Source organism: Convolutriloba macropyga, chromosome 9, assembly GCF_964194025.1.
Source record: "Convolutriloba macropyga chromosome 9, txConMacr16.3, whole genome shotgun sequence".
Lineage (NCBI taxonomy): Eukaryota > Metazoa > Xenacoelomorpha > Acoela > Convolutidae > Convolutriloba > Convolutriloba macropyga.
The window spans coordinates 44,425,812-44,438,245 of NC_134476.1; the positions used below are offsets into that span (position 1 = coordinate 44,425,812).

The 12,434-nt window shown below is 36.6% G+C and overlaps 2 protein-coding genes across 2 annotated transcripts in view; both read left to right on the top strand.

Annotated features, from left to right (window-relative positions):
* Positions 1–12,434, top strand: part of LOC142345399 (uncharacterized) — a 144,118-nt gene that overhangs the window by 24,733 nt on the left and 106,951 nt on the right. The gene's annotated exons all lie outside the window — the stretch shown is intronic.
* LOC142345798 (importin-5-like) overlaps positions 1–12,434 on the top strand; it is a 50,696-nt gene that overhangs the window by 19,950 nt on the left and 18,312 nt on the right. Inside the window, exons 7-9 of the mRNA XM_075398161.1 lie at positions 1,397–1,583; positions 2,329–2,631; positions 4,611–4,828. Coding sequence (XP_075254276.1) covers positions 1,397–1,583; positions 2,329–2,631; positions 4,611–4,828 — 708 coding nt within the window. The remainder of the gene's footprint in view (positions 1–1,396; positions 1,584–2,328; positions 2,632–4,610; positions 4,829–12,434) is intronic.

A 12,434-nucleotide genomic window follows, 5' to 3' on the forward strand; every position in this document is an offset into this window, starting at 1 on the left:
TTTTTATGCTATTTTTTTGCTTGACCAATTTTTCGTCTGACCCATTGGACTTTTCGTTCTCAAAAACAGGATAAACAGGTAGCGCTCAGCGGGCATTTAGTGCTCTTAGAAGAGCCGTTCAGCTCACTAGTCTCCAAGTATGCGATTCACAAAAACTGTTTCGGAGACATACTTATGGTGTAAAGGGCGGTTCTTAGAGGTTGAAGAAACCCCCCCCCCCCCACTGTTGGCACTTCCACCGCTGTTGCTCCGCACCTCACTGTTGCCCCACCAGTGCCTCCATCACCCCCCCCCGTGCACATTCCCCCCCCCCCCGTGGCTAGCTTCTGTCAAAGCCAACTGCTCGCCGGTCGTTTGAGTGCAATTTGCCCGACGGAAGTCGATTATGTTTTGGTTTATAAGTTTGATTATTTGATTGATTTTGCATTATTTTTTAGGATTGTTTTGGTAGTGGTTTGAAGTTTTCACGTATTAATGATTTCTATTCCAGCTTTGGTGAAGTGTAGGCGAATTCTAGGCATTTTTTTGCTGATTGTTTTGGTTTACCGCCTTCAGTAGGATTTGAAAAGACGTCTATTAATTATGGAGTTTTTGATACCAAGTGAGTCAATTTTTTTGTTATAAAATGTTTTTTCTTGAGAAATGTTATTAAAAAATTGAGAATTTTCTAACTGTTCCTTATTTTTCCGCAGTTTTTTGTGTTTTCTATGTTCTTAGACACGTTTTTATAGGCTATTATGAGTTCCCTATTGTTCTGAAAGCATTATAATACTCTTTTGTGCCAATACTCAAAGCATTATAATACTCTTCTTTGGCTTCATGGGGCCTTGTAATATAAAAACAAGTCATTTGACCTTTCATCAAAAGAAACAGTAAAGCCCGGGGCAGTAAGTTATTTCATCAAAAGAACTTCTTGTAAAGGCCGCTTGGACAATAAATAGGGAGAATAATAATAATCGGAATGCTTAGACGACACCCCCCCCCCCCACCACCATCACCACCACTACCACCACCTTATCGTACCCCCTGCAGCTTTTATTCTCACCCACTGAGGCCAACTTCCCTAAGCTAGCTTCAATGCAAACCACCCTTGCCTGTCGTTCCGGAGCAATTCGTCTGGTGGTATTCGGTTATGCTAAAATCTGTAATACACGTTAGTTTAAAAAACATCAATAGACGATGAATGTCTTGCGGAAGAACTGAACACGAAAGTGCATATGAATTGTAGGAGTTTTAAGCTGAGATTTTTTGGCTGGTCCAGAAGGTCATTGCGACATTTACTTTTCTAATATGAAGGATTTCGGAGCTTTTAATACTCCCCTTTGATATAAAGTAGCTAAAAAATATCAACAAGACTCAGTTCGATGAACAAGTGTGATTTTTGTTTTTGATTAAGGTATCATGACATAGTGATGCCTAAGTTGTTGCTGGTGCTGGATGACAATGAGAACCCGAGGGTGCAGGCACATGCAGCAGCTGCCCTGGTCAACTTCTCAGAGGAGTGTCCCTCCTATGTGATGGAGAACTACCTCCAACAGATACTATCCAAACTACAAGTCATGATCAAAGGAAAAACAGCCCAGGTTCTATCACGTTATTCCACCTAGAGCATCTCCAAATTTGGACATCTAAATAATTTCGAAATTGAAATGAACAATGATTTTGCAAACCAACAATGATTACTAATGAAGCAGTACACGATTAGGAAGCACAAAAATTGTACGTTCTCTTTCAGATAATTTAGGCAGTTTATGAAAATTAGGTATCTATTCAGAAGAATTCATTTTTAAGTAAACAGTTTTAAAAGTTTGCAACGTGGTCCGCCCCATTTTGATCGTCGAATCGAAAAGTAAGTGGAGCTATTTTCTGTGTACCATGCTGCTTTTGAATTAAGACATGAGGACGTTACATGCTTTAAGGGAGTTTATAGTCAAAAGCGAATGACTATATCTGGGATCGAACAAACCTTATCGTAAATTAATCAATCCTGATGCTTTTTTAATCATTGTTAAACCTGCCAGTTCAGAGTTTGATTTCATTAAAACGATCTTGATTCAATATTGCAATTCGCAACAAAATCTTCAGTTCTTTTTTCATCCCGCAAATTGTTTAATTGCTCTTGAACGAAGTTCATAGCAATTATTGTAAACGTGTTGGTCTTTTTTAATGCAAATTTACGACTTGGCAGTGCTTCTGGTTAGGGATCGGGCGGTCAATGGTTCGAATCAGGGCGTGGTCAAATGTTTTTCCACCCGCCTGTCGTTCTAGAGCTTTTCTTCCGACATCAGACGGTTTATGTTCTCTTTGTTAGCATGCAATTCGTTTAAGTTGGGAGCTCCGGGTGCGAAATCGGTTTTGGAGCAATCAGTGACGACTCTGGCGGCAGTGGCGGATGCGTCCAAGGAGGCATTCACAGTGTACTATGCCGCATTCATGCCAGACCTTAAACTGATCATGCGCAATGCAAACAGTAAAGAGCTGTTGCTTCTCAGGGGTAAGACTATAGAGTGTATCAGTCTTATTGGACTGGCTGTGGGGAAGGATCACTTCATGGCAGATGCAGCTGAGGTGATGGAGATGCTGTTGAAGGCACAACTCTCTCAGGAGGAATTCGAAGACGATGATCCACAGGTACCAGCCACATTCTCATGCCATCGATCAATTACCACAAAAAATGAATGATTCATCTCCAATATTTAATACTCTCGCCCCTTTTTATTACTCGCTAACGAATTCCCGAGCTTAGTAAAGCTAAAACTTACAGCCAGTTGTCAGCTGTGATATTCAATCCTGTTTATCGGCTATTCTTTTTAATAGCCGCCCTCATCTTCTCAGCCGGCTATTATAGCGCTCCTATTTTTTTTTCGTCGAACTTTTTTTCGCTTTACCATTTTGCCGCTTTTTAATAGCCGCCCTCATCTTCTCAGCCGGCTATTATAGCGCTCCTATTTTTTACAATTCAAAGAATTTGAATTGTATTGGGGCGCTGTCTTTTTTTTTTTAAGATCTGTTCACACATTTTCATGATTTTTGAAGTCAAATTGGAGTGGTGATTTTGGTCACGCCGAAACAGGAAATGGAGCGAAAAAGCGAGTGCTTTTGCGGCGTGAATTTTTTTCGCTCTAATTTTAAAGTAGAGTGAGAAAAGGGTGTTTGAACAAAAATTCGCTTTCTCGGTAGTGGTTTTTTGTTCACATGCGGCAATTTCACTCTGATTTTTACTGTTTTTGCGATTTTTTGGATCCGATTGTTTTCTAAATAGTTTTCCCAATCCATTCACAGCTCATTCTGGACCTAGTTTTCTGTTAGAATCAAAATTACATATCACTAGTGGTTTTTTCTCCCTAACAGCATTTTGTCATTGATTTTCTGTTTTTTTGTTTTTTTCATCTGACATGTTTTTTTTAGAAATGGTTTTCTCAATTCACTCATTGTCCGTTCTAGGTCTAGTTGTTTGTTAAGTCAATGAAAATTCTTTGAATTGTACGTCAGGACTTGTCCTGCTATGTTTTTTTACTTCGTCGAATAAAAAAATGTTTCGCTTTACCTCATTTTGCCGCTTTTTCAACATTTTGCGTGATATCTTTTTGACTTCTCTAGGCTAGTTTCTCTCTTCTCTTATTCTGCTAAAAGTGATTTTGAACATCGGTTGCTCAGCAAAGCAACTCAAAATGAACAGAGTCAGTATAAAAATTGAAGTCAGAAATAGAAACGGGATAAACCCATAAAGCCCAATTTTAGATGCCCGATATTTGAACGTCGTTCCTATAAGTCTTAGTTACCATCTCTAATGCTTATTGGTATTGATAGTAGCCCCTTTAGCCTCTTTCTAAGAAACAGAAGTACGTTATGTTCAACTACGAAATGCCATCAAAATAAATCGGACTTAAAAAAATGTTTTTGTACAAAAATCTTTTCTTTTTTCAATATCTTCTATTCTTTCAATCCCAATCATGCTTATTGGAATCAATGGCGGCTATTTTCCGGCAATCTGCCGGGTATGTTTCGAAATTTTGCGTGAAATCTTTTTGACTTCTCTAGGCTAGTTTCTCTCCTCTCTCATTCTGCTAAAAGTGAATTTGAACATCAGTTGCTCAGCAAAGCAATTCAAAATGAACAGAGTCAGTATAAAAAATTGAAGTCAGAAAAAGAAACGGGATAAACCCATAAAGCCCAATTTTGGATGCCCGCTAATTGAACGTCGTTCCTATAAGTCTTAGTTACCATCTCTAATGCTTTTTGGTATTGATGGTAGCCCCTGTAGCCTCTCTCTAAGAAACAGAAGTATGTTCAACTACGAAATGCCATCAAAATAACTCTGACTTAAAAAAATGTTTTTGTACAAAAATCTTTTTTTTTCAATATCTTCTATTCTTTCAATCCCAATCATGCTTATTGGAATCAACGGTGGCTATTATCGGCAATCTGCCGGGTATGTTTGTGTATTTTCTGGACTATGATTTATTCAGTTCAGCTGATAATATATTCAAGGAGCGTGAAATGTTGGTTTTAACTTCTAGCATGTTCTGCTATTTTTATCCAGCAGTCATTTAGCTGAGATTCCATTATATTCACAACAAAGTGCGATGCACCGTTTCTCTCTGTTGTAGATCTCTTACATGATGTCAGCGTGGGCCAGAATGTGTAAGATAATGGGGGCTGAGTTCCAGCAGTACCTACACGTAGTAATGCCTCCTCTGCTCAAAGTGGCACAGCACAAGCCAGAGGTGCAGGTGTTAGACCAGGAGGATCTGGAGAGTCAGGACGAGGAGGAGGCTGGAGGATGGCAATATGTCAGTATAGGAGACAACCAGAACTTGGGAATTAGGTAGGAACACCTTTGAACGAATAACTTCTCAACTCAGACTAACCTTTGCATTAGAGGAACTGAATGCAAAAATCCATAATTTCAGTTAGAATATGAATCATTCGTTAACCCAAAATGAACCGACCCTTCAATTTAATTTAATTTTAATCAAGAGAGTTGATTATAGCTGCGAAGCTGTAAGCTGAGCGGAGCTATATTGCGGTGATCTTGGTTTTTACAATTCAAAGAATTTGAATTGTATTGGGGCGCTGTCTTTTTACGACTATTGGAGAAGTCCTTTTTTAATTGCTCTCAAACGAAGATTGTAGCAATTATATTAGTCCTGTCGGTCTTTTTTTATGCGATTTTTCGCTTGACCGATTTTTCGTCTGACGCTTTTGACTTTTCGTCCTCAAAAACAGGATAAACAGGTAGCGACCAGCGGGCATTAAGTGCTCTTAGAGCCTTTAAGCTCTGTTTCAGCTCAAACTGTTTTGGAGACTTATACTTATGGTGTGAAGGGCGGTTCTTAGAGGTCGAAGCACCCTAACTGTTGACCCCCCCCCCCCCCACTTTTGCCCCTCCCCCCTCCCCCCCCCCCCACTGCGATGTTAACCCCCACCCAAAATTTGCCCCCACCACCCATTCCCCATCAGCCCCCGGTGCTACGCTCGAACAACCGATCGTTAAAAATACGCAATTTTATACTAATTTTCACAATTTTTTTTCAAGCTTTTTGAAAATTTTGTCGTTTTTTCAGCCCTGGGTGTCAAGAAACCTCCTCTAGGGTGTTATAATAGGTTGCTGCATAGTTTCTAGGGTTATTGAAATGGTTTCAGCTTTTTAACATCGCGAATTTTAGCATTTTTTTTTTAATTTTGCAATTTTTTTTCAATTTTTCACATTTATTGTCAGCATTAAGGTTCTTCAGCCTATTAGGAATTCTCCGTTAAGTTTGATAATAAGTTATTGGAAAATGTTTCATGGCCATGGATTAGTGTTCAACTTTTTTTATCACCAATTTTAGCTGTTTTTTTTCATTTTTCGTCATTTTAGCAAATTTTTAAAGTTTGTAATATTTTTTAGGTTTCTAAAGCCTCAAGAGCCACATAAACTCCTCTAGGGTTTGATTGTAGGTTACTGCATAGCTTCTAGATGTAATGGAATGTTTTTCAAGATTTTGATATCAGCAATTTTTAAAAAATATTTGCAATTTTTTCAATTTTTTGAATCTTTAATTTTATTATTTTTCCGGCACCAGGGTCCTAGGGCCTCCTCCAAAGTTGATGAAAACAGTAGCATAGTTTCTGGAGTTAATGGAATAGTTATCAATATTCTAATGTCTCCAGCTTAAGCAATTTTTTGATAAATTTTTTTTTCAAATTTTCGGAAAATTGTTATCTTGTTCCAAGTTTAAGGATCTTTATGAGCCAGTGATTCCATATAAAGCTTCAAATAGGGAGACTAGATAGTTTCTTGAGACGAAAAAATGGTTTTGGAGATTTTAATATCTTGAATTTTAGCAAGATGTTAAAATTTGCGATTGTTTTCGAAATTTTTGAATATTTTTGTCCTTTTCTGAGTTTAACAATCATTACTGGCCAACGAAGCTTTTCTAGTCTGGCGGATGGGTTACTTGACTTAACTCCACAGACAAATTTTAGTTTTGAACATTTTCACTGCGAAATCTGGACGCTTTTCTTTTAAATTTTGCAATATTTTGCAAATTTTTAAAATATCAGGTTTTTTATTTGATTTATTTACTAACAAGGCTAGAAAACTAAAAGTTGCAGATTCGAATCAAGTTGAGGCTAGTCTCACTATACCGTGGCTTGCTACTGACGAAGTCAACCGCTCGCTGGTCGTTTGGGAGCAATTCGTCCGACGTTAGTCGGTTATGTTTTTTAATAGCCGAGTCCTCAATTCCAGGCGGCTATTATAGCGCTCCTAATTTTTTTTTACTTCGTCTAACAGATTTTTTGGTTCGTCTTACCCTGACTTCTTGGAATTGAGTTTTTCAATGACGTACATCACTCAAAAAATTGACTTCTGAGCTCACTTATGAAACTTCAAAATTTTATGAACATTTTCTTATTAAAGGTCAATAGTTTGCATCTGAGTAGTGCCAAACATATACCCTGATTCTTGAATACTAGAGTCTTGATCTTTTGATTTTGAATATTAATTTTGGACTATTTTCTGTTTGTGCCCCCCCCCCCCCAAATATTGCACGTGCATCTGGGGGCTGCAAATATTATGCGCCCACTAAGCTGAGGGGGCACAAACGGAAAAGATCCTAATTTTGAAAAGCCCTATTAGGGCTTTCTCCTTATAGAGCTTATGTGTCTCATAACAATGACAGTCCAAAGCTAACCCAAAAAGTCTAGTGGTCTATTAAAAGACTGATGGTCGATCTGTCTATTATATTTCTATAGTTGTTTCAATTCATGTAACGCCACAAGCGTCTATCGCGGCTATTTTCCGGCATTCTGCCGGCTATGTTTCTTGATTATTAGAGTCTTGAGTTTTTGATTTCGAATATTAATTTTGGGATCTTCCCCGTTTGTGCCCCCAGTACGTTATGCGCCCCCCCCCCCCCCCAGTTACAGAGCACGTGCCATTACATAGTAAGTCATTATGTTTAAATTATTGCACGTGCATTTGTGGGGTGCAAATAATATGCGCCCACTAAGCTGAGGGGGCACAAACTCAAAAGATCCTAATTTTGAAAAGTCCTATTAGGGCTTTCTCCTTAGAGTTTGTGTCTCATAAAATTGAGAGTCCAAAGCTAACCCAAAAATTCTACCGCTAGTGGTCTATTAAAGGACTGGCTGGTGGTCGATCTGTCTATCTAATCTCTTTAGTTGTTTCAATTCATAGAAGGCCCCAAGCGTCTATCGCGGCTACTTTCCGACAATCTGCCGGCTATGTTTTAATCAATTTTATTGTAGTGAATTTTGAAGCGGGAAATGAAACATGTGAAAAAATTTTGAACAAAATAAAGAGTGGAGCGAAAAGAGGGTGGTTTTTTGTTCATATCGCTGTTTTCTAGAGAGGTGTGAAAAAAAAATCTGTAAGCGAGTGAAATTTTTTGTCCACGTGCGGCATTTTAAAGCAGTTCTTTCCAATGTTTTTCGGTTAAGAGGTTTGGTTGTGATTTTCTTTTAGTTTTAGGCTGGTGTTGGTAGTGGTTTGAAGGTTTCTGGAAATTTATATGTATTTTATGCTAATTCGGAGGTTTTTCATGTATATTGCTGATTTTTGGGCTAATTTTTGCAATTTTTTTTTACTTTTATTTGTTTTAATGCCTCAAAGGGCTATTGAAAAGAACCCTATCACTTGAGAAATTTTTCGTTAACAAGTAGTTGCTGTTTTGCGAATAGGAAGCAATTTTTTGTTGAAATATGGCGAAAAATAGCGAATATTGGAACTATTTTTCTTAATTTTTTTGCAGTTCGTTTTTTTTCTGTTCTTTAGATCAATTTCTGATCCTATTATGACTTGCTTATTGTTTTGCGAGCATCTGGGTACCATTTTGGCTGAAAAGAGTTTTTCTTTGGATTAATGTGCTTTTGTAATATTAAAACATTTAATTTTTCCCAGTTTTTTAGTCAAAGTTGTTTGTAAGAGCTTATTTTTTTCATGATTTGGCTTCAAGTATTTTTAAAATTTCTCATAAGTGGTTTTAGTGGGTAATAGTTGTGTTGATGAACTAATGTTGAGAGAGATATTTATTTCGGGGTCTCAATTGATGAAAAATTTTGATCAGATTTTTCATCATATTTTAATTGATTTGATTTTCTTTTTTTATGGCTTTGTTTCAAGATACCCCTAAAGTAGTGGAGGCACGTTCTGTTTGATGAGTACTTGGATGGTATTTAAATGGATTTCTACTTCGATTCGTTTCTGGAATTCTTCCGGCTATGTTTTTTTTAAGATCTGTTCACACATTTTCATGATTTTTGAAGTCAGATTGGAGTAGTGATTTTGGTCGCGCCGAAACAGGAAATGGAGCGAAAAAGCGAGTGGTTTTGTGGTGTAAAATTTTTTTGCTCTAATTTTCAAGTAGATTGAGAAAACGTTGTTTGAACAAAAGTTCGCTTTCTCGCTAGTCATTTTTTGTTCACATGCGTCAATTTCACTTTGATTATTACTGTTTTTTTCAATTTTTTGGATCGGAATTTTTTCTAATTGGTTTTCCCAATCCATTCATAGTTCGTTCTAGATCTAGTTTTTTTGTTTGAACCAAATTTCCATTTCTCGCCTCTGGTTTTTTGTTCACATGCGGCATTTTGACATTGATTTTCTGTTTTTTTTTATCAGATTTTTTTCGGAAATGGTTTTCCCAATTCACTCAAAGTGCGTTCTTGGTCTAGTTTTCCTTTAGTCAATGAAACTTCTTTGACTTGTACGTCAGGACTTGTCATGCGTTTTTTTGTTTCGTTGTCTGACGCTCTTTTTCGTTTTACATTTGTTCACATAGCAACGCTGAAAAAGTCAAATTTTCTGAATGACTTCTTCCTCTCTAATGGCGTAAGCGGGCGTGACGTCATTTCTCACTCTCTTTAGCCAAAGTTTTTTGCGTGATTAGATTTTGATCATACGTGACTTACCTCACTCAATAAAATGACTTTGCACTTTAAAACTTAAGTTTAATTTGAGTTTGTTTAAGGTCAAAGGAACTCATATGTGCAGTAAAGGTACCTAATAAGGGGCTTCTGCGGGATGAATTTTAACAATCTCTTAATTTATTGCTGAACAATTTTTACCTAGCTTTTTTAGCGGCGTCGGTTTTTTTTCCATTTAGATCTGTCTCTGTTTCTACCTGTATTATACGGCACGCAGGTCTATTCTTTCGCAGCTATTCCGGCAGCTGCCGGCTATGTTTCAATTTTCGCCCAGCAATAAGGGGCATCTTGAAATAGAGCATTCACAATGAATTGCTCAAATATTGGGGAGGTCTTAGAAAATTAAACAAATGATGCAACAATCTTGAAAGATGATAGCTGAGTTATTATAGCCTCAAGCGTGTGTAATCCAATGAGAGGGGACAATTATTAATTGCTCTCAAACAAAGATTGTAGCTATTATATTAGTCCTGTTGGTCTTTTATATGCGACTTTTGGCTTGAACAGTTTTTCGTCTGACTCTTTTGACATTTACTCCTCAGAAGTGGGATTTAACAGGAAAACCCCGGAGGGCATTAAATCTCTGAGTAGCTCTCGTTTCTCATTAATAGCCGCCCTCATCTTCTCAGCCGGCTATTATAGCGCTCCAGTTTTTGTTTTTTTTCACTTCTTCAAACAACAATTTGTTTGGCTTTACCTCATTTTGCCGCTTTTTCGACATTTGTGTGAAATCATTTTGATTTCTCTAGGCTAGTTTCACCGATATATCATTCGGCTCAAAGTGCTTGTAAACAGCAGTTGCTCAACAAAGCAATTCAAATTGAACAGAGTCAGTATAAAAATCAGGAATACGTGTATCCTCTCACTAAGAAACATGAGTATGTTAGACTAGGAAATGACATCAAAATATTTTGCACTTTAAAAATGTTCTTATACAAAAATCATTTTTTTTCTATATTTTTATTCTGTAATTTATGAAATCGGTTATTTTACCAAGGTCTTTAGACATGTCATGATTTTAAAAATCTTAGCTTAACAAGGTTTTCTTCAGCCATCTCCTTTTTTGTTATGAATTTTAAAGATTTTGATGGTCTTTGACAGATACTTCGTCATTTGTTATTAGGGAGAATTTATCGGAGCTATCATTGACCTCATCGTGGTTTTTACGAATCGAAGAGGAGTTACGGTGATGTTCTTTTTTATCTGGTAAAGTTTTTCGGCAATTATTAATGCGACATTCGACAAACTGTTAATGAGAACGGTGCCGACCAAAATGACCGACGGACCAGCAATATGAATTAGTTGTTCCTACCCACTTAAGTGGGGGAGGAACTATATACTCAAATGGGTTTTTTTGTTCAGTCAATTTTGGTCGATCGATATATTCATCGCAGAGAGCTGTGAGTGGTATCATTAGAAAGCCCGTCCAGCTTAGAATATGGAATTAAAAAGATTTTATGGTTTCGGTTTTTTTCAGTGAGTTAACGAGGTTGAAAGTTTTGCGAATAATAGACGGATTAATTTTTTCACATTTTCCTGAATTTTTGCCTATATTTTTATCAATTGTTGGCTTCTTTTCCAAAGATAGAAGAGTGTTGATGAAATTTTGCATCTAAGATTTTGGCTCACATTTTCGCTACATATTTTTAAAAATCAGCCTTTTTTTCATCGAAAATTGCAAGAAATAAGCTTATGTAGTCAACTTTGCTTAAATTTGCCGGAAATGAACACCCAAAAAATGCGGACACAATTTGATTCAGCTCAAGAGAGGGCTAATATACTTCTCCGCTTTCTTTGAAAGGTTTCTGGGTTTGAGATTTTGCCGATTTTTAGCTAATACAACTCGATATTTTTACAAACAGCGTCAATTTTCTGTGATAATTTTTTTGTCAAATTATCTATATACATTACACTGGAAGCCCTTGCATGTTCTTAATGAACGAACAGTAATAGCAGGGCTAGTTTTGGTCTAATCGTTGAATTCTAAAGTCCAAAAACAATGGGGATTGTAATCAGTGTCTGTCCTTTTAAAAATTGTATTCCTATTTTTATGTTCATTAAAGAACAGAAAATTTCACATCTATTGCGGCTTTACGTTTCAAGAATTTGCTTTTTGCGTTGATACTATCTTCTGTTCTTTTTGCCTATTTGTCACCCAGTCTCATTAATCACAGTCACATATCACACTTTAGCTTCAAAAGGAGTCCAATTTGGAGGAATCCATTTTAGTGAAATGATTTTTGGTTTTAATTATTGGCTTCGAGAACAGTTTTTCGCAAAAAAAAATATTATGTTTATATTTTTATGTATTTGAAGTTCTTTAAACGTATGACAAATTCTGCTTAAAGGCAGGTCAGAATGGCTTTCTTGGATGAATAAACAAAGATATTTAAATATTTCAATTCACAGCTGATGAATTTTCACCAGTTACCCAGTTACTGTTTGTTACAGTTTTTTTAATTACCGGTCAGATATCGCCTTCTTGGCATCGAAGGAAGACGCAATTGAAAAAAGTTATTTTTGGAATGAATGTAGGGATGTAACGGCTTGGACGCCAATTTTTCGCCAAAAAAGATTAATTTTTCTTCGATACTTATCTGCGTTTGAGTTTCCTTTTGTAAACGTATGACATATTTTGATTAATGACAGGTCTCAGAGGCTTCCGTTGGAGGAATGAAGGAACCCATCTGATGATTGGAATTGATAGCTGATAATTTTAATGGCTTTAAATAATATTGTTTTTAAAAGAATTAAGTATTTCTTGACTGCATTTTCTGTTCTTTTATTTTCGTTATTTAACCATTCTCCTAAATAACAGGTCATATATCACATTATTGCCGTCAGAAAAGACGCTGTTGAACATTTAAAGTTTTCAGTGAATTGATTATGGTTATAACGGGAATGAAACCAATTTTTCGATTCTTTTGATTTTACCTGTATTTGACGTTATTTTTGTTAACGTATAAACTTCCTTTAGAGGAATAAATGAACCTGTTTAA